Source organism: Euleptes europaea, chromosome 3, assembly GCF_029931775.1.
Source record: "Euleptes europaea isolate rEulEur1 chromosome 3, rEulEur1.hap1, whole genome shotgun sequence".
Lineage (NCBI taxonomy): Eukaryota > Metazoa > Chordata > Lepidosauria > Squamata > Sphaerodactylidae > Euleptes > Euleptes europaea.
In genome coordinates, this window is record NC_079314.1 from 16146179 (window position 1) to 16165735 (window position 19557).

At 50.3% G+C, this 19557-nt stretch overlaps 1 protein-coding gene across 1 annotated transcript in view; it reads left to right on the forward strand.

Annotated features, from left to right (window-relative positions):
• The window catches only part of SCN1B (sodium voltage-gated channel beta subunit 1), a 43209-nt gene extending 26153 nt beyond the window's left edge, over positions 1-17056 (forward strand). The window contains exons 2-6 of the mRNA XM_056845874.1: positions 2208-2374; positions 6807-7050; positions 9123-9264; positions 10546-10655; positions 16958-17056. Coding sequence (XP_056701852.1) covers positions 2208-2374; positions 6807-7050; positions 9123-9264; positions 10546-10612 — 620 coding nt within the window. The 3' untranslated portion in view covers positions 10613-10655; positions 16958-17056. The remainder of the gene's footprint in view (positions 1-2207; positions 2375-6806; positions 7051-9122; positions 9265-10545; positions 10656-16957) is intronic.
• The last annotated feature ends 2501 nt before the right edge of the window (positions 17057-19557 follow it).

A 19557-nucleotide genomic window follows, 5' to 3' on the forward strand; every position in this document is an offset into this window, starting at 1 on the left:
GAAGTCAATGTGCTTTCTGCCATGATTCCCACCGTCGGGGATATTCCAGGAATCAGCCACGTCAGATTGGCCGGACTCTGTCACCCGTGCACCAGACAACCTGGGAGACAGCTGCTTACGAGAGTCCGGGGTGGTGGGGTCAGATTCCCACTGCTAATGGCGCCAGCTGATCTCTCTTGAATCCTCCTTGAACTCCACTCCAGAATAAGCCACATCTGGTCTGCTGGGAACATGAGAACTACCCGCCCTGAATGGTCTGGGACCTTCGTACCTGTGGGACCGTCTCTTACAATACACCCCTCAAAGAGCATTGCGCTCATCAAACAACAACATAGTAGGGATTCCCGGCCCGAGAAATATCTGGCTGTCCTCAACCAGGACCAGGGCTTTTTCGGTTCTTGCCCCAGCCTGGGGGAACTCTCTTGTCAAATGAGACCCCGGGCCCTGCGGGACTTGGCTCAATTCTGCAGGGCCTTCAAGACAGAGATGTTCCAGTATGCCAGTGATTCCCAACCTGGGGTACACATGGGGTTCATATGTGTAGGTGTATGAACCAGGGCATTAGGTGTATGCAGGGGGAAAATTGCATAATGGTGGGAAAAGGCATTTGAAATAACAGCAACTGTATTAATTACAAACGTTTTTTGTAATATAAGGGGTACAAGTTATAGAAATGGGCTGCCATTTTGTAAAACTTTTGCCTTTGAGAGAAAGCATGGTGTAGTGGTTAAGAGCGGTGGTTTGGAGCGGTGGACTCTGATCTGGAGAACCGGGTTTGATTCCCTATCCTCCACATGAGCGGCAGACGCTAATCTGGTGGATCGGGTTGGTTTCCCCACTCCTCCACATGAAGCCAGCTGGGTGATCTTGGGCTAGGCACAGCTCTCTTAGAGCTCTCTCAGCCCCACTTGCCTCACAGGGTATCTGTTGGGAGGGGAAGGGAAGGTGATTGTAATCCGATTTGATTCTTCCTTAAGTGGTTGAGAAAGTCGCCTTATAAAAACCAACTCTTCTTCTTCTGCCAAGGGGTACGCTGGTGAACAAAGGTTGGGAACCCCTGCGCTAGGCCTATGGTTGAGGGCAGTGATGGCTCCATCATGGCCAGCCTCCCTGCACCACCTGCTTCATCTTTTACATCGGCCAGTCCTACCTTTTGTCTGGCTGCAGCGCCGCCATTACCAATATTAAAGGCATCATTGAATTGCTTGGTTTTAATCTGGTGAATTGTTAAGATGCATAATAGGTTTTTAATTATACTTATTTATTGTATGGGGGTTCTGTATTTTAATCGGATTGTGACTGGAAATTGCGTTTGGATGTAAACCGCCCTGAGCCTGACCCTGGTCAGGAAAGGAGGGGATGATGATGATGGAGGAGGAGGATGGAGGAGGAGGAGGAGGAGGATGAATAAAGAGAGAGGGTCCATCCACCCCCGTCTAACAGTTGTCAGTCGGATACCTCTGAGAAAGCTGCGATCCAAACACGAAGGCAATAGTCCTCCCCGTCGACTGTCCCCAGCTGCGGTTTCTCAGCTGCGCACGGACTGTGCACATGGAAGGTCCATTGAGCTGTCATGGCTCATAGCCAGCAATAGACCTGTCACCTGTGAACCTGTCCAAAAAGGCCGTCAAAGCTCAGTGGGTATCACTACACCTTGTGGCATTGAGTTCCTTAACTGAGAGATGTTTACCTGGCTTTTCTCCCCACAGGGCACCCAAATTGGCTTACAACCCCATTCTGACCACCTCTGTTTATCCTCAAAACAACCCTGCGAGGTATGTTGGGTGAGAGAAAGCGGCTGGCCCAAGGTCACCCAACAAGCAGCCATGTGCACAGTCCGTGCGCAGCTGAGAAACCGCAGCTGGGGACAGTCAACGGGGAGGGCTGTCGCCTTCGTGTTTGGATCGCAGCCTTCTCAGAGGCTCCGACTTGTGAAAGTGCGGGGTACCTTTTGTCAGTCTCCTGCAGCGGGCCCCCTGGACTCCTGTTTAATTTTACCACCCTGTTCCTGGGGGTGGGGGGACTGCAACCAAACTATAAACGAAAACCAGTGGGATTTCTGCCTGTCAAGCAGCCGTGCAGAGTCCCATCAGAGAAAATGATGGCTGATGAGAGAGAGAGAGAATACAGCATCGCAGAAATGGGGCATGGGCAAGGCATTTGTTTGGCCCTTTGTTGGTAATTTCTTTCCCGCCTGCCTCTTGCAGTGACGTTATGCCAAGGGGGCTGCGTGGAGGTGGACTCGCATACGGAAGCCGTGCTGGGCCATACCTTCAAGATCATATGTATCTCTTGCAAGAAGCGGAGCGAGACGGTGGCCGTGGCCTTCACCGAGTGGTTTTTCAAGGAGCAGGGAACGGATGAGCTCGTCAAGGTGGGTGCCGTGGTGATGGGGGGGACGACACACAGGGCAAAGATGGGGGGCCTGTTCCGCAAGGATGGGGACATTGTGCAGATGATTTTGCTAGCGATATGGGAAGCAGTCTTGTTAGGCCATCCGTTTAATTGCATGGGGTGGGGATCCCTGGGGTGGGGGTTGACCTGCTTCCTCCCCCCGAGGAATTGAGGAGTGGGAGAACAAATGGCCTCCACATAGTCATGCTGTAGGAATTTCCTCTGGTCTCTGTGGTAAATACGATAGAGACTAGGGGAGGCAGCCTAGAGCCTTACTCAGAAGTGACATCACAGCCTCCCTGAACTCTGCCGTCTTCAGGCACCATTCCCCATGTATTCTGGAGTTTGCTGAGTATAGAATCATTGGAAGGGGCCATAACAGGCCATCTAGTCCAACCCTTCTCAATTCAAGATCAACCCAGAGCATCCCTGACAAGTGTTTGTCCAGCTGCTGCTTAAAGACCGCCAGTGAGGGGGAGCTCAGCACCTCCCTAGGCAGCTGATTCTACTGCTGAACTACTCTGACTGTAAAAAACCTTTTCCGCCTGCAATTTATACTATTATTTCAAGTCCTATCCTCTGCTGCCAACAGGAACAGCTCCCTGCCCGCCTCTAAGTGACAACCGTTCAAATACTTAAAGAAGACAGCCGTTCAAATACTTAAAGAGAGCAACCATGTCCCCCTTCAACCTCCTTTTTTCCAGACGAAACATTCCCAAGTCCCTCAGCCTTTCCTTGTAGGGCTTGGTCTCCAGGCCCCTAATCACCCTCGTATAATTGCTAGGTTTTGTCTGGCCACCGGCGAGAAACTGAGCCGGGTGGGAACAGCTTCACGCGACACTGCAAGGTCATTTCCAGCTCAGAAACAAGAAATGGCATCACCACACTAGGAATCGTGTTGGGCAGATTCTGAGAGCATTGTGCGGCATGCGGGGGGGTCAAAGAGTGGAGCTAAAGGACAGAGCCAACAGAAAATACAAATCTGTCTAAGGTGCACCGCTCTCTGACTCCTTTTTCTATGGCTAAGGAGGTATCAGGATGGAAAGAAAAGCAGAAAAAGGCAACCAAAGACAGCGGCAGTTTCTAGAGAAGCTGCTTTGGAGGCACAGAAAATTCTGGACTGTAATTAAAGTTAAAATCAGCTTCAAGGCTAGTGCTGCTAAGGCCTTAAAAATGCAACACAATAATTTCCTTTGGCCCTCAAAGGCGCTCAGCAGTTTATTTTAATTATATTTACTTATTTATTTAAAACATTTATTATCCCTTCTCCTTTGCAAAACTCAAGGCAGCTTATAGTATAAACAAAAAATTATTAAAAACAACAATAAAAACTGCCATAAAAATCACCATTTAAAAGCTTCGATCAGGACTGCCAATAATAAAAGCTAAATCAATCAAATGCAGTCCTAAGTAAAACTGTCTTCAACTGCCTCCTGAAGATTGACAATGAGGGCCCCAGGCGCACCTCCGTGGGGAGGTTGTTCCTTAATTGTGGGGCTGCTCCTGAAAAGGCCCTCTCTCGTGTACCCACCAAACGATTTGATTGATGGGACAGTCAGGAGGGCCTCTCCCCGCGATCTTAATTCCCAGGCAAATACGTATGGGAGCAGATGGTCCTCCAGATACCCCGGTCCCAAGCCATGCAGGGCTTTAAAGGACAAAGCCCAAACCTTAAATTGGGTCCAGGAGCAGATCTTTAGGTAGACCGTGTAATTGCTGTCGTATTGGGGATGTATGCTCCCGGTAGCTGGCCCCGACCAGCAGTCTAACCGCAGCATTCAGCACTAGCCGTGGCTTCCAAACACTCAAAGCGGCATCTCTCAGATCCTAGTCTGACACTGTTCACACTACTATACCACATTGGCTCATAAGACACGCACCTATGAAGGGCATTTCCTCAGCAACCTGCATGGTTTGAGGAGACAGTTTGATGCATTGGACTAATCAGCCCCAATTTTTCCATGTGCCCAGCGTTTAATGGTATTTACTTTATTCCTTTCTAAAGGCCTTGTCTTCGGTACTGATTTCCAGGTACTTGGCGTTCCAAAGAGCTGTTCCCAGGGCTATTTTTGCCAGCTGCTTAAATGATTAACCACCGTAGAAGCACCTGCATAAGGTTCTTCTTAGAGGGATAAAAGGCAGACGAAACTTTCCCTGAGTGTGTGTGTGTGGGGGGGAGATAGTGTAAGCAGATTCTACCAAGTTGTTCTGGCTTTAAAATTTGAGACGGCCTGCCAAATTATTTGACCTTGTCAATTTAATAAATGCTCGTTTTTTAGACAGCAGTAACCAGAGGTCTTTTAAGCGTGGCTCACTACCGTCACCCCTCCAACGACTTCCTGGTCTTTGTTTGGATTAGGCATGCCATTTGTGACCGTCAGAGGTTGCCTCGCTCTTCCCCTGCATTTCCCCGCGTTTTGCCCTTGTTTTCAGAGACCTGTTTTATCATGAATTTGAAAACGCAGACACATCGCTGGGAAATGCGGGGGGGGGGAGCGAGGCGACCTCTGACTGTCAGAAACAGCGTGGTGTAGTGGTTAAGAGCAGTGATTTGGAGCGGTGGACTCTGATCAGGAGAACCAGGTTTGATTCCCCCACTCCTCCACGTGAGCGGCGGAGGCTAATCTGGTGAACTGGGTTGGTTTCCCCACTGCTCCACGTGAAGCCAGCTGGGTGACCTTGGGCAAGTCACAGCTCTCTTAAGAGATCTCTCAGCCCCACCCACCTCACAGGGTATCTGTTGTGGGTAGGGGAAGGGAAGGTGATTGAAAGCCGTTTTGAGTCTCCCTTAAGTGGTAGAAAAAGCCAGCATATAAAAACCAACTCTTCTTCTACATAATCAACACAAAGACCTGAAGTCACTGGAGGGGTGACAGCGAGTGAAACAGCCTTGCATAAAAGACCAGAGGTGCCCGCTCATATCCGTCTCTCATTTTGCGGGGGGTGGGGGGACGGGGATGGGACTAAAATGGATTAGGCAACAATGCTTTTCGTCAAAGTGTTGCATAGTACATTGGATGTTTGAAAAATGCACACTCCGTGCTTTCTTGAGCGCCAACATGGTGTAGTGGTTAGAGTGGCAGATGGGGATTTGGGAGACCCAGGTTTGAACCCCTCCTCTTCCATGGAAACTGGCTGAGTAACCCTTGGGCCAGTCACTTCTCAAGGTAACCTACCTTGCAAGGTTGTTTTGAGGATAAAGTGGAGAAGGGCAGAACGATGTTGTAAACCCCTTTTGGGTCCCTACTGGGGAGAAAAATGGGGTATAAATATTACCTAAATAAATCTTCAATCTTAATTGGAGGCTTTCATGAGCTGCTTGCCTGGAGAGGCATACCAAACTCAAGGACCAGCCTGTTGAAGAAAGAAAGCAGATTGAATGGTACTGGAAATGCTAGCTTTTGAGACATTTTAATAGTTGTGCCCGGGAATTGAAGGTGGCATCACTAAGGGGTCCATCAGGACTCTCTTCCAAAATTGGTTGGCTTCAGAAAGAGAGCTGTGCCATGTGTGCCGAGTTGTTTTCTGTTGCCCCAGAAGGTCGGACCATAACCAACGGGTTGAAATTAAATCCAAAGTTTCCTTCTAGACATTAGGAAGAATTTTCTAACAGTTCGAGTGGTTCCTCAGTGGATCAGGCTTCCTCGGGAGCTGGTGGGCTCTTCTTCCCTGGAGGTTTTTAAGCAGAGGCAGATCATCTGTCAGCAATGCTGATTCTGTGAACTTAGGCAGATCATGAGAAGGAGGGCATCTTGGCCATCTTCTGGGCATGGGGTAGGGGTCACTGGGGGCGTGGGGGGGAGGTAGTTGTGAATTTCCTGCATTGTGCAGGGGGTTGGATTAGATGTCCCTTGTGGTCCCTTCCAACTCTATGTCTGTGTGCCTTCCTACCTTGCCCTGGGATCATACCAACACAGCACCTCACCAGCCTTACCATTTTTGAGCGCTGCTGGAAAGTGCAGTCAAGTCACAGCCAACTTACAGTGACCCCCTAAGGCAGAAGTGTCAAACATAAGGCCTGCAGACCAGATCCGGATCCTTGAGAGCTCTTATCTGCCCTGCGAGCCAACCGAAGCAGCCGCCTCACTCCCGATCTGGGTAGGCAAGGCATGGCCCGGCCAAGTGACATTTATGTCATATCCAGTCCTCGTAACAGTTGAGTTCGACACTGCTGCCCTAAGGTTTTCAGGGCAAGAGATGTTCAGAGGTGGTTCTTCATTGCCTGCCAATGCATAGCAACCCTGGACTTCCCTGGTGGTCTCCCATCCAAGTGCTAACCAGGGCCGACCCTGCTTGGCTTCGGGGATCTGACCAGATCAGGTTAGCCTGGGCCATGGTTTTATTTCCATGCGGGGAGAGGTTCTGTTTCTTCTGGATCTGACGCAGCCCCCTACCATCTTACCCACCTCCAGATCCTTCACTATGACAACGAAAACAAGCTAGAAGTGGTGGACGAGCGCTTCGAGGGTCTGGTTGTATGGAACGGCACCAAGAAAGTGCCGGATTTACAGGACGTGTCCATTTTCATACTTAACGTGAGCTACAGTCACGCGGGCGAGTATGTCTGCACCGTCAACCGCACGCTGAACTTTGGGGATATGTTCTTCCACAACGTCTTGGTCAACAAGACGATTCATGTCGGGGTGGTGGACAAGGGTAAGCACAAAGTTTGATGAAAAGGAGACGGGGGGGGGAGGATTTGGCTGAGTGGGGAGGAGGAAGAGGGAAACATGGCCTGGAGCAGAGCCTGCTGAAAAGTCTTCGTATGTATTTGTTTAAGCAGTACGTTCATCAACTAAAGTTCAATTAAATCTGTGTGTGTGTGTGTGTGTGTGTGTGTGTGTGTGTGTGAGAGAGAGAGAGAGAGAGAGAGAGAGAGAGAGAGAGAGAGAGAGAGAGAGAGAATCTTAATTTGGCATGGCAGAATACTAAGGGCCAGTGTGGCGTGGTTAAGAGTGGTGGATTCTGATCTGGAGGACTGGGTTGTTTTCCCCACTCCTCCACATGCAGCCTGCTGGGTGACCTTGGGCAAGTCACAGTTCTCTCTGAACTCTCTCAGCTTCACTTATCTCATAAGATGTCTGTTGTGGGGAGAGGAAGAGAAGGTGATTGTAAACCAGTTTGATTTTCCTTAAAAGGTAGAGAAAGTCAGCATATAAAAAACAACTCTTCTTCTTTAACATTTTTAGCTAAGTGGCCTGGCTAAGATCTGGAATTGCAACTGATCTCCAGACTACAGAGATTAGTTCCCTTGGAGAAACTGACAGCTTTGGAATGGTATTATACCCTGCTGAGCTCCCCCCCCCAAAAAAAACCCTGTCCTCCCCAGGCTCCACCCCCTCCAAATCTCCAGGGATTTCCCAACCCAAAGTTGGCAACACTCTTTGTGGCAGCTTTCAGTCACAATGTGTTATGATAATAAGGAGCAAACAAGAACCTATCAAAGAGATTCTGCCCATCTGATAATGTCTGCTTCCACATGAAGAAAATGCTGTGGTTTAAAAAAAATATTTTATAAAGTATAAAAGGGGTACAAAAGGAAAATGGGGAAAAGGGGAAAATATAAGCATCTAACATATCGTTAGAAAACTAAAAATGAAAATTCTAATGCAAATCAAGCAGATGACATTCCTCTGCATTTCAATATTTGGGCAAGTTAGATAACATATTCAAAAATAATCACTATCATCTAGTTAATACGTTAACGAACCAAATAATTTTCTAAAGATAAAATTAAAGTAATACCACTAATTATTGTCTGATTTTTCACTTTGAGTCTCGACATAGTTATAAAATGGTTTCCATTTTTAAAGTGCTGCTCTGGACAATGCCAGACGGCCCACCCTAGGTGCTGGGGTTGCCAAAAATGGTTTCCTGATGACCATAGATGGCGCACAGGGACATATGGAAGGAGACGGTCCTTCAAATATTTGGGTCCCAGCCTAGGTCTTGAACGGCTGCCATGGATGTTTGCTGGGTGACCAGTTGGGTTGCCAGCTCCGGGTTGGGAAATACCTGGAGATTTTGGGGCTGGAGCCTGAGGTGGGTGGGGTTTGGGGAGGGGAGGGACTTCAATGGGGTATAATGCCATAGAGTCCACCTTCCAAAGCAGCCCTTTTCTCCAGGTGAGCTGGTCTCTGTCACCTGGAGATCAGAGGTAATAGCAGGAGATCTCCAGCCACCACCTGGAGGTTGGCAATCCTAGTGACCGGTCCCACACGCTTAGCCTAATGTACCTCACAGGGTTGTTTTGAGGAGAAAACCGAGGACGGAGAATGATGTAAGCTGCTTTGGGTCCCTTCTGGGACAAAAGCGGGGTATAAATGAATGAATGAAAAGAAATCTGCCAGCAGTAACAACCAGGCCACACCCAAGCCTAAATGGGGGGCGGGGGGAGTCTGCTTTGCCCAGGCGGACCTTTTCTAGCGTGGCAGGCCCACAACAAGTGAAACTAGGAATGTGTATTAGCTGCGTGTGGGTTTGTGTCAGTGTCTTCTGCACGTTGAGGGCAGCAGGAAAAGAGGAAGACCCAACAAGAGATGGACTGACTCAATAAAGGAAGCCACAGCCCTCAATTTGCAAGATCTGAGCAAGGCTGTCAAAGATAGGACATTTTGGAGGACTTTCATTCGTAGGGTCGCCATGAGTCGGAAGCGACTTGACGGCACTTAACACACACACACACACACACTTCTGCACGTCCTCATCGCTGCCCTTCCGTTCCCCAGCAAACCGGGACATGGCGTCCATCGTCTCCGAGATCATGATGTACGTTCTCATCGTGGTCCTGACCATCTGGCTGGTAGCGGAGATGGTCTATTGCTACAAGAAGATCGCTGCGGCAACGGAAGCGGCTGCCCAGGAGAATGCGTAAGCCTCCGGGGGGGGTGGCTAATAGAAGGGACGGCAGAGGTTTGTGGGGGTGGGATCCAGGAAGGAGAGCAAGAGGGAGTGGAGGAGTGGGGCGATACAGCAGGAAGAGATGGGAGAGGATGGTGTGTGGAATAATGGGACGCTGGCCAAGGGCCTTTTCAGTGGACGGCTCCTCCGCGACTCACTTCGGACAGAAACGAAAGGTGGAATATCAGATTTAATCGAGGAACGCTTCTGTTCCAGACACGTGCTTTGTTCTGTTCTGGACATGTGAGCGCCAGCGTGGTGTAGTGGTTAGGAGCGGTGGACTCTAATCTGGAGAACCGGGTTGGATTCCCCACTCCTCCACATGAGCGGCGGATGCTAATCTGGTGAACCGGGTTGGATTCCCCACTCCTCCACATGAGCGGCGGATGCTAATCTGGAGAACTGGGTTGGATCCCCCACTCCTCCACATGAGCGGCGGAGGCTAATCTGGAGAACCGGGTTGGATCCCCCACTCCTCCACATGAGCGGCGGAGGCTAATCCGGTGAACCGGGTTGGATCCCCCACTCCTCCAAATGAGCGGCGGAGGCTAATCTGGAGAACCGGGTTGGATCCCCCAGTCCTCCACATGAGCGGCGGAGGCTAATCTGGTGAACTGGGTTGGATCCCCCACTCCTCCACATGAGCGGTGGAGGCTAATCTGGAGAACCGGGTTGGATCCCCCACTCCACATGAGCGGCGGAGGCTAATCTGGAGAACCGGGTTGGATCCCCCACTCCTCCACATGAGCGGCGGAGGCTAATCTGGTGAACCGGGTTGGATCCCCCACTCCTCCACATGAGCGGTGGAGGCTAATCTGGAGAACCGGGTTGGATCCCCCACTCCTCCACATGAGCGGCGGAGGCTAATCTGGTGAACCGGGTTGGTTTCCCCATTCCTACACAGGAAGCCAGCTGGGTGACCTTGGGCTAGTCACAGCCCCACCTACCTCACAGGGCGTCTGTTGTGGGGAGGGGAAGGGAAGGTGATTGCAAGCCGGTTTGATTCTCCCTTCAGGGGTAGAGAAAGTTGGCATATAAAAACCAACTCTTCCTCTCTTTTGTACCTTAGCTAGAGCCTTGGAAGATGTGTGAGGCGTTTTTTAGGAGCCCTCAAGGGATTCGTTGGGCGACTTTTGGCAAAACGGCCATCTCAAAACCCAATGATTAGAACTATAGAAGAGGGGGAAAAAATAGGACTGAGCCCACTCCTCACATAACCCTTTTTATTTCTCTCTCTCTGTTTACCAACAGCTCTGAGTATGTAGCCATAACGTCAGAAAGCAAGGAAAACTGTACAGGGGTGCAGGTAGCAGAATAGCCATGCAGGACCGTCAGTGGATACAGGGATGCCCGGTTGGCAGGTAATTTTTCGTTACTATTGTTACAGCTGTGGGGAGGGGTTGCGGCTCAGCGGTAGAGCACCCTGCCATACAGCCTCGCGCAAGCCAGCGCGGCCTAGCGGACAGTGTCATCCTAGGATCCAGGGGGAGCCGGGTTCGAACCCCCACTTTGCCATAGAAGCTCGCTGGATGACCTTGGGCCAGTCACACACTCTCAGGCTAACCTATCTCACAAGGTCGTCTTTGTGAGAAAATGGAAGGGGGGGGGGGAGAGAACGATGTCCGAAGCCTCTTTGAGTCTCCGTTGGGGAGAAAAGCAGGATATAAATAAATCAATGCAATGTTTTACTTATAGGAGGTTCTAGACTTAATCCCTGGCATCTCTTGCTAAAAGGATTTTGCGGAGTAGCAGAAATATCCTTCTTTGCCTTAGGATCATGAAGAGCAGCTGTCAGTCTGGGGAGACACCTCTGATGTCAAAGGACCATGTTCTGAATCTCTAAGAGACAAATGATTAGTTTATTGAATGATATCAGACATTTTCAAAGAATCATAAGAGTTCAAAGGGGCCATACAGGCCATCTAGTCCAATCCCCTGCTCAATGCAGGATCAGCCTAGAGCATCCCTGACAAGTGTTTGTCCAGCCTCTGCTTAAAGACTGCCAGTGAGATGGAGCTCACCACCTCCCAAGGCAGCCGAATCTACTGTTACTGTAAAAAGTTTCCCCCTAATATCCAGCTGGTACCTTTCCACCTGTAATTTCAACCCATTATTGCAGGTCCTATCCTCTGATGCCAACAGGAACAGCTCCCTGCCCTTGTCTAAGGGACAGCCCTTCATATACTGAGTCCCCCTTCAGCCTCCTCGTCTCCAGACTAAACATTCCCAGTTCCCTCAGCCTTTCCTTGTAGGGCTTAGTCTTGATACCAGTTTTTTAAGGCTTGTGGGGCTTAATCTTGATACCAGTTTTTTAAAGCTTGTAGAACCTAGGACTTTCTGCACCTCATGCATCTCCCTTTTTTTACCCAGCAGACAGCCATGTGTTTCTCTGTGTGGAATAACTCCACAGCAGTTCAGTAGACACGTCAAGGTGCAGGACTGTGCCCTTCGATCCTAGTTCAACCGATCTGCAATAAAGAAACTTTATTCCCAACGTAGCTGAGAATCTTCGCTCTGCTGTAGGGAAGATTTGAAAGAGTGGGAAACACTTTACTGCATTACCGTAAACTAGCCTGGTTATGAATGTTAAAGTGTGGCTTAAAATGTTTAGAACCACTGATGGGCAATGTTTATCCTTGCAACAACCACCCTGTGAGGTAGGAGAGGCTGAGTGAGGGTGACTGGCCCAAGGTCACCCAGCAAGCTTTTGTGTCAGAGTGGGGATTTGAACCTGGGTCTCTCGAACCCTAAGTACCTCAATATAATTACTTCACTGCACTAGATCCCAATATGGATGTTATCAAAGGATATAAACAGAGATGCAATTCACTTTTTGTGTGTGTGCAGTCAAGTCATGGCGACCCCATGAGGTTTTCAAGGCAAGAGATGTTCAGAGGTGGGTTGCCATTGCCTGCCTCCGCATCCCGGTCCTGGACTTCCTTTGTGGTCTCCCATCCAAATACTGACCGGGGCCGACCCCGCTTAGCTTCCGAGATCTGACAAGATCCGGCTAGCCTGGTCTACCCAGGTCAGGGCGTATGATTAATTAAGCAGGCATTAAGTCTTTTCCAAAACATTTTCTTACTTTGCATGAAAGGGCTTCCCAATTCATTCCTCATGCTCTGAGCTGGGCCTAGATCAGGGATGGGGAACCTCAGGCCCGGGGGCCGTATGCGGCCCCCGAGGAATTTTTTTGTTGCCCTTGGGAGCTCCGGGGCCCTGCCAACGGTTGTTGGTCGGCAAGAGGAGGGGGAGGGATGCTTCCCCAAGGCTGCCCCCTATAGCCGCAGCGTGCAGGAACGCCAGGGCACACTGTAAGCCCCTCTCGCTGCCTGTCGGCTGTTGAGCAGCGAGAGGGAGGGGGGAAAGAGGCCCGCGGCTCCCGGAGGCAGAGCATGCTCACAGGAGCTGATCGGGCTTTGGGGGGCCTTTTGTGGACTTGGGGGGGAGGGCATGGAGCCTGGGGCCAGGTCGCGTGGGGTTGGCGGGTGTGGGTGTGGGGGGAAGGCTTTTCTCTCTCCCTCTCTTTCTGTCTCTTTCTTTGTCTCTCTCCCTCCGTCCTTTTCTTTCTCCCCCTCTTTCCATTTCTTTCTCCCTCTCTCCTTTTCCTCTTTCTCTGTTTTCCTTCCTTCCTCCCTTGCTGATCAACTGCGAGCTGTGCCCTCCTGGTGCCTCGTTTGCTCGGGCCCACCGCTGCCTGCCCACCGTTTGCTCGGGCCCACCTGGGAGGGGGGAGGACCGGGGGAGTGGGGGCGCCCTCCAAGCCTTCTCTGCGTGGCCTCCCCTGGGGTTGCCAACCTCCAGGTGGTGGCCAGAGACCTGGCAGCCCTAGCCTCCCCCCCCACCGGGAGATCTACACCTGGTATGGCCCCCGAATGATGTTATAAATGTACAAATGGCCCTTGGCAGGAAAAAGGTTCCCCACCCCTGGCCTAGATAATCACATCTGGACAGACAAATGCCTAAAGGACCCAGAATCTAAAGCAAATGTACCCCCCCAAATTTTTTTCCCCCTTTCCTTTCTTCAGATCCTGCGTGTTCAGTACAGCTGCTTCAGAATGTTGAAATAATCTATTTTTAAGTTCTGTCATTGTTTTTATCCATCACACGCAGCAATCAGTATGGGATGGATTCTTCTATTTGTTTAAGTTATTTGAGAGATTTACATACTGCCTCTCCAAATGTGTTGAATAAAAAAAAAGAACGATCAATGAATGATACGAAACAGACAAAGCATCGTGTACTGTATAAAAATAGCATCCAATATCACCCTCAGGCAGCAGTGTAACCAATGGGAAGATATCACCTAATTATAAAAGGAACAGCATTATAAAAAAAATCAATCCGTATTAAAAAGAGCTGTAACTCATATAAAAATAGCATCCAGCGTCATCCTGGGGCAGCAGCGTAATTGATACAGATGGAATTTCCGAACCATTTTCAAGGGCAGCCCCACCAAGCATGTGTTCCAGTAGTCAAGCCTGGATGTTCAGTACATATTAAAAGCCCTGCAAAAGAGTCAAATCCATCTGCATCAAACGGAGCCACAAACAAGGTTCAAGGTCTAGAAAACCGTAAGCGTCAAGCATAACGGACTGGGCCAGAGGTGGCAGTTAAGAACATAAGAACATATCAAAAGCCCTGCTGGATCAGAGCAAGGCCAATCAAGTCCAGCAGTCTGTTCATACAGTGGCCAAACAGGTGCCTCTAGGAAGCCCCCAAACAAGACAACTGCAGCAGCACCATCCTGCCTGTGTCCCATGGCACCTAAGATAATAGGCATGCTCCTCTGTTCCTGGAGAGAACAGGTATGCATCATGACTAGTATCCATTTTGACTAGTAGCCATGAATACCCCTTTGGCAGTGAATGCTGGTTTTCACGCTGATCTTGTTGATTGCCTGATAATGTTTTGCAGGCCACTGTTTAAGCTGCAACAGCAGCCCAGTCAGATGGTCTCTATTTGCGGATGGCTTCCCCCAGGAAGGTACTTAAATATGGGACGGGACTGTCCTTTTCACAGCTTCCAAAGTCACGCTCTCCTGCAGCCCATAAGGGACAGTTTTGCATCGGCAGACAGAAGGATTTAATCTTTGGTCTTCATCCATACCTAGGTGCCATCCTCCTGGTCAGGACAGTGAATCCCTCACTCCAAGCTCCCGTTGCCTGCTGCCGCTCCAAGTGCAAAACCAGTTTCTGGTGATTCCTAGAGCTATCCGCTGTCGCTTCTGGGTTTCCCCCAGAAGTGATGTCATCACTCCCCCATCATGTCCCTGCCCCCAACCCTTCCGCCGGTTGCCAGGCAATCCTCTCCATACCACTAGGAAGCCAGCATCCAGTTTTGCAAACTGGCATTTCCGGTTCTGCTTCGGGTACTGATCCCGAAACGGCCTCTGCCCGCTCACCATCGCATTTAGTCATTTTGACTTGATTTAATTTATTTGATTTTTAGGCTGCCCTCCCCGACCAGGTCAGGCTCAGGACGGCTTATGGACCTTTAAAACCATTTCAGCAATCCTGTTTTGCCTCTTGCAGCCTGTAAACAGTTTTCGCAGGCTGCAGAGGGAAACAGTTTTGCATTTTGCTTTCCCTGCTTCCCTTTGTTGGGTGAAAAGAGCCAGGGAAACAGCCACAGGTCCGGAACGGGTGGAGGAATGTTTTCTGGACAGGGCTGCCAATTGATTTGCCGAGTGGGGTTTCTGTGCCTTTAAATAGCTACCGGACTGGGGAAAATCCAGCCTTCTTTCCACCCAAATAGGCTCCACAAGGTGGCAAACGTCACACGTTGAAACATCTCAGCATTAAAAGCATTAAAAATAAAATGCGGTGGCAGCAAGTGTCATTAAGTCCCAGCTGATTTATCATCATCATCATCATCATCATCATCATCATCATCATCATCATCATCATCATCATCATTTATTAAATTGATATATCCTACCCTCCCCAGCCGAAGTCAGGCTCAGGAGCAGGTAACAACATTTAAAACCAGCCCAAAGGCATAGCAACATTTCATTCCAATTAAAACAATGAAAAAATCAATTCTATTAAAACAACAGATGGGGCAATAAAAGTAGTTCCGCGGAGACGTTTGCAGCCAGACAGTCCCCCCATGGATTACAGCTGAAAAAGGCAAAGGTCCCCTGTGCAAGCACCAGGTCATTCCTGACCCATGGGGTGACATCACATCTCGACGTTTCCTAGGCAGATTTTGTTTACGGGATGGTTTGCCAGTGCCTTCCCCAGTCATCTTCCCTTTACCCCCAGCAAGCTGGGTCCTCATTTTACCGACTTCGGAAGGGTGGAAGGCTGAGTCAACCTTGAGCCGGCTACCTGAAACCAGCTTCCGTCGGGATTGAACTCAGGTCGTGAGCAGAGCTTGGACTGCAGTACTACAGCTTACCACTCTGCGCCATGGGGCTCATATGAGCAATTGGGGGGTGAACATTCTTAATTCGCATGAAATGGGTGGGGGAGGGGGTAAGGAAGCCAGCAAGATGACATCCGCGGCTGCCCTCAGTTGTAACCAGCAAGATGATGACCCCATAGAGTTTTCAAGGCAAGCGACATTCACTGGTGCTTTGCCATTGCCTGCCTCCTTGGCGGTCTCCCACCCAAGTACCAACCAGGGCAGACCCTGTTTAGCTTCTGAGATCTGACAAGCCCAGGCTAATCTGGGCCAGGCCAGAGCAAAGCATATAAACACACACAACACCAAAACCTAGGGAGAAGGCCAATAACAGTTATTGGGCGGGGTGGTGGTGGTGGTCAAATAGCACAAAAAAGTCTTTACCTACTGACAGAAGACAACAATAGAGGGAGGGGCTGTGGCTCAGAAGTAGAGCATCTGCTTGGCATGCAGAAGGTCCCAGGTTCAATCCCCGGCATCTCCAGTTAAAGGGACTAGGCAAGTAGGTGATGTGAAAGACCTCAACCGAGACCCTGGAGAGCCGCTGTCGGTCTGAGTAGACAATACTGACTTCGATGGACCAAGGGTCTGATTCAGTATAAGGCAGCTTCATGTGTTCACGTGAGACAGGCGAATCTCCCTGGGGAGGGAGTTCCAAAGTTTTGGTGCCATGACCGAGAAGGCCCTTCTCAGGTTGCCACCCGTCTATCCTCAGACAGTGGGGGTCGCCGAAGCAGGGCCTCCGAAGACGACCAGAGTGGATGGGTGGGAGAAGGCAATCCTTCACGATGCTACGATCTTCTCAGAACCTGCACTTGTGGAATCTGCCACAAGCACTTGTTCGAAGAACCAGAAACCCCTTTCAGGCTTGAGACTCAGTATGGCCTCAGGATGTGGTGATGGCTGCCAACTTGGAAGGCTTTAAGAGGGGAGTGGACATGTTCATGGAGGAGAGGGCTATTCATGGCTATGAGTAAAAATGGGTACTAGTCATGATGCATACCTGTTCTCTCCACTATCAGAGGAGCGTGCCTATTATATGAAGTGCCATGGAACACAGGCAGGATGGTGCTGCTGCAGTCGTCTTGTTCGTGGGCTTCCTGGAGGCACCTGGTTGGCCACTGTGTGAACAGACTGCTGGACTTAATGGACCTTGGTTTGATCCAGCATGGCCTTTCTTATGTTCTTATGGTGAATTTCAGATTATCGTCGTTCAGCGGGTTATCTAATGCTGTGTTCGTTTACATTGTTCCAGGAATGAGGCTTTGACAGAGAGCAGAGGAGGGGGCGAGTGACTCAGCAGAAGCATTGGCGGTCCCTGAGAAGAGCTGATCTGGAGCCAAGCAGCCTCAAAAAAAACCCTCCCCCCCCACCGCACGGCCGTTTCGTTAACAAAGCATGCTATTTTTAATAACAGAGCTCTATATCCAGCCGCCCAGGGACAGACAAATGTGTCTTTCAAACGGGTGGTTCTTCCCGATGGGGCACCTTGCTCTTTTAGACGCGCCCCCTCCTCCTCCGCCTGCAGCAAGCCGGCGTCGCCCCTGCCGCAATGCATGACGGGAAAAGCGGGGCATGGCTGCTTGCACACACAATGCAAAAGCTTGGCGAGCCCCCTCTCGCGGCCCTCCCGGTGCCAGCCCGCGGCCTCTTTCCGTTTGCGGGCACTCGCGCTTTCTGGATTTTTGCACATTTTCTTGCGCTTCGAGTTCTTTCGGTGACTTTGCCACCAGCACTTTCTGGGGGTCTGAGGAGAGGAGGCCCCTGCAGTTTCACTGACCTGCGTCCCACTCCCCCCCCTACACACCTTGAGTTAAGCCTCTACCTTTGTGTCTCCGCTTCCAGCAAACGGGAATAGAGAAAAGGGTTCAAAATGGCAGCCACCTACGTGGTTCTAATGCCTGACCCACAGAGGGGACGCCATGTCTCAGCGTCGCCACACAAGCCCTTGTTGGGCAAAATGTCCGTTGTGTTCCTATAGGGTAGAACCCCAGATACTACTGTCTTAAGAGGAGCCACTAACTCAATTTTCTTACAGGATATTCCCTTCAAGGGCTCTCTTGCTAAAGAGAGGCAGAAATGCGATCATAGTTCTTGAGGGTGCTTCTTCTGCTCCCCACACGCCTGAAATTTGTTAGTCGCGCTCCCCTCTTCTCCCCACATCTCTTGTGGGAATTTGCTTCCCAATCTTGGGACAGACGGATTCCATCTACGGTGGCACCGTTCCTGTCCTCTCCTCCCTCCGGAAGCATTTCCTTCCCGGAACCAGCCGGCGCGACGCCATTTTGGCTCCTGGGAGACCACCATGCTCTCTCCTCTCCTCAGACCCCTGGGGCCGGTCTCTAGGACCGGCCCCCATCACGATAGAATAGGGTTTGTTCATAAATAAAGATGACTGGATTTCACCTGTTTGGCTGGGAGTGAGTCATTCCTCGGAGGGCGAGGAAAGGAGACGTACCCGTGTGGAAAAACAACGTAGGAGTGCCAAAACCGATAGAGTTTGGCAAGGGAAGATGTCAATGTGGGTCTAAGAAGAAAGGAAGGCAGAGAATGGGCTTGGAGGGGGAGCCATTGCGGTTTGTCCCCTCCTGAATGCCTTTCCAGATTCTGGTAGGGAAGGCACCGCACACAGTAATGGCTTGGCGCTTATTCAGATGCTGCGTGCGATCGAGACAACTTAGCAGCGTGTCTGTTGTAGGGTGCGCAGGGCGAAACCAAGCTCTGTGAAAGCTCTCTGGTCCAGCCCGCCGTTTCCAGTTAAAAGGAGCTTGAGAGGAAACACTGTTGAAAACTAGGGTCAGTCATAACAGACGGCCTAGTGGACTGACTCATAGAATCATAGATATGGAAGGGGCCGTGCAGGCCATCTTGTCCAACCTCCTGCTTAATACAGGATCAGCCTAGAGCATCCCTGACACCTGTTTGCCCAGCCTCTGCTTAAAGACCGCCAGTGAGGGGGAGCGCACCACCTCCCTAGGGAGCCGATTCCACTGTCAAAGTCATGTCCCCCCCCTCAGCCTCCTCTTCTCCAGGCTGAACATGCCCAAGTCCCTCAGCCTTTCCTCGTAGGGCTTGGTCTCCAGGCCCCGATCATCCTCGCCACTCTCCTCTGCACCCGCTCGATTCGGTCCACATCCTTTTTGCGGTGAGGCCTCCACAACTGCACACAATACTCCAGGTGCGGCCTGACCAACGCAGCGTGCAGCGGAAGGATGACTCGGTGTGTCAAGCAGCTCTGTTTGAATTGCGTTTCCCTCTCAAATGTGTACCTCGTGTCCGAGTCGCTCGTGTGGAGGCTGTCTTCATCTTCACAATGGCCCTCTGAGGAACAAGAGAAAGCTCGTTGGCCAGAGCCTCCTAGTACAGTGGCCTTGGGCCAATATGGACCCAAGGCTGCCCTGACGCACTTTGGAATAATGTGTGCATTATTCGTTCTGGTTGCCGTATCTCGGGAAGGATATTGCAGAGCTGGGGAAAGGACAGAAGAGGGAGACCGAGATGATCAAGTGGTCGGAGCACGTTTTTATGAGGGAAGGCAGAAGAAAGAAAAAATATGTTTGTTTTTTTAATTTTAGAAAAAGATGGCTGCGGGTGGGGGGGGGATGACAGACATTTATACATTTATGCATGGGCCAGAGAAAGTGGGTACAGGGTTTCCCCCCTCCCTCTCCCATAATAGTAGAACTCAGAGGCACCCAAGCCTTTATTGGCATTAAAAGGGAAAACGTACGGTGGCGTTTACAGTAAAACCATGATATAAAGTATGCAGGTATCATATGGTAAAGTCTACTATAAAATCATTTTTATAAGAACATACAAATCCCTCTAGATTGGTTACCTGGTTATTTAATCCTG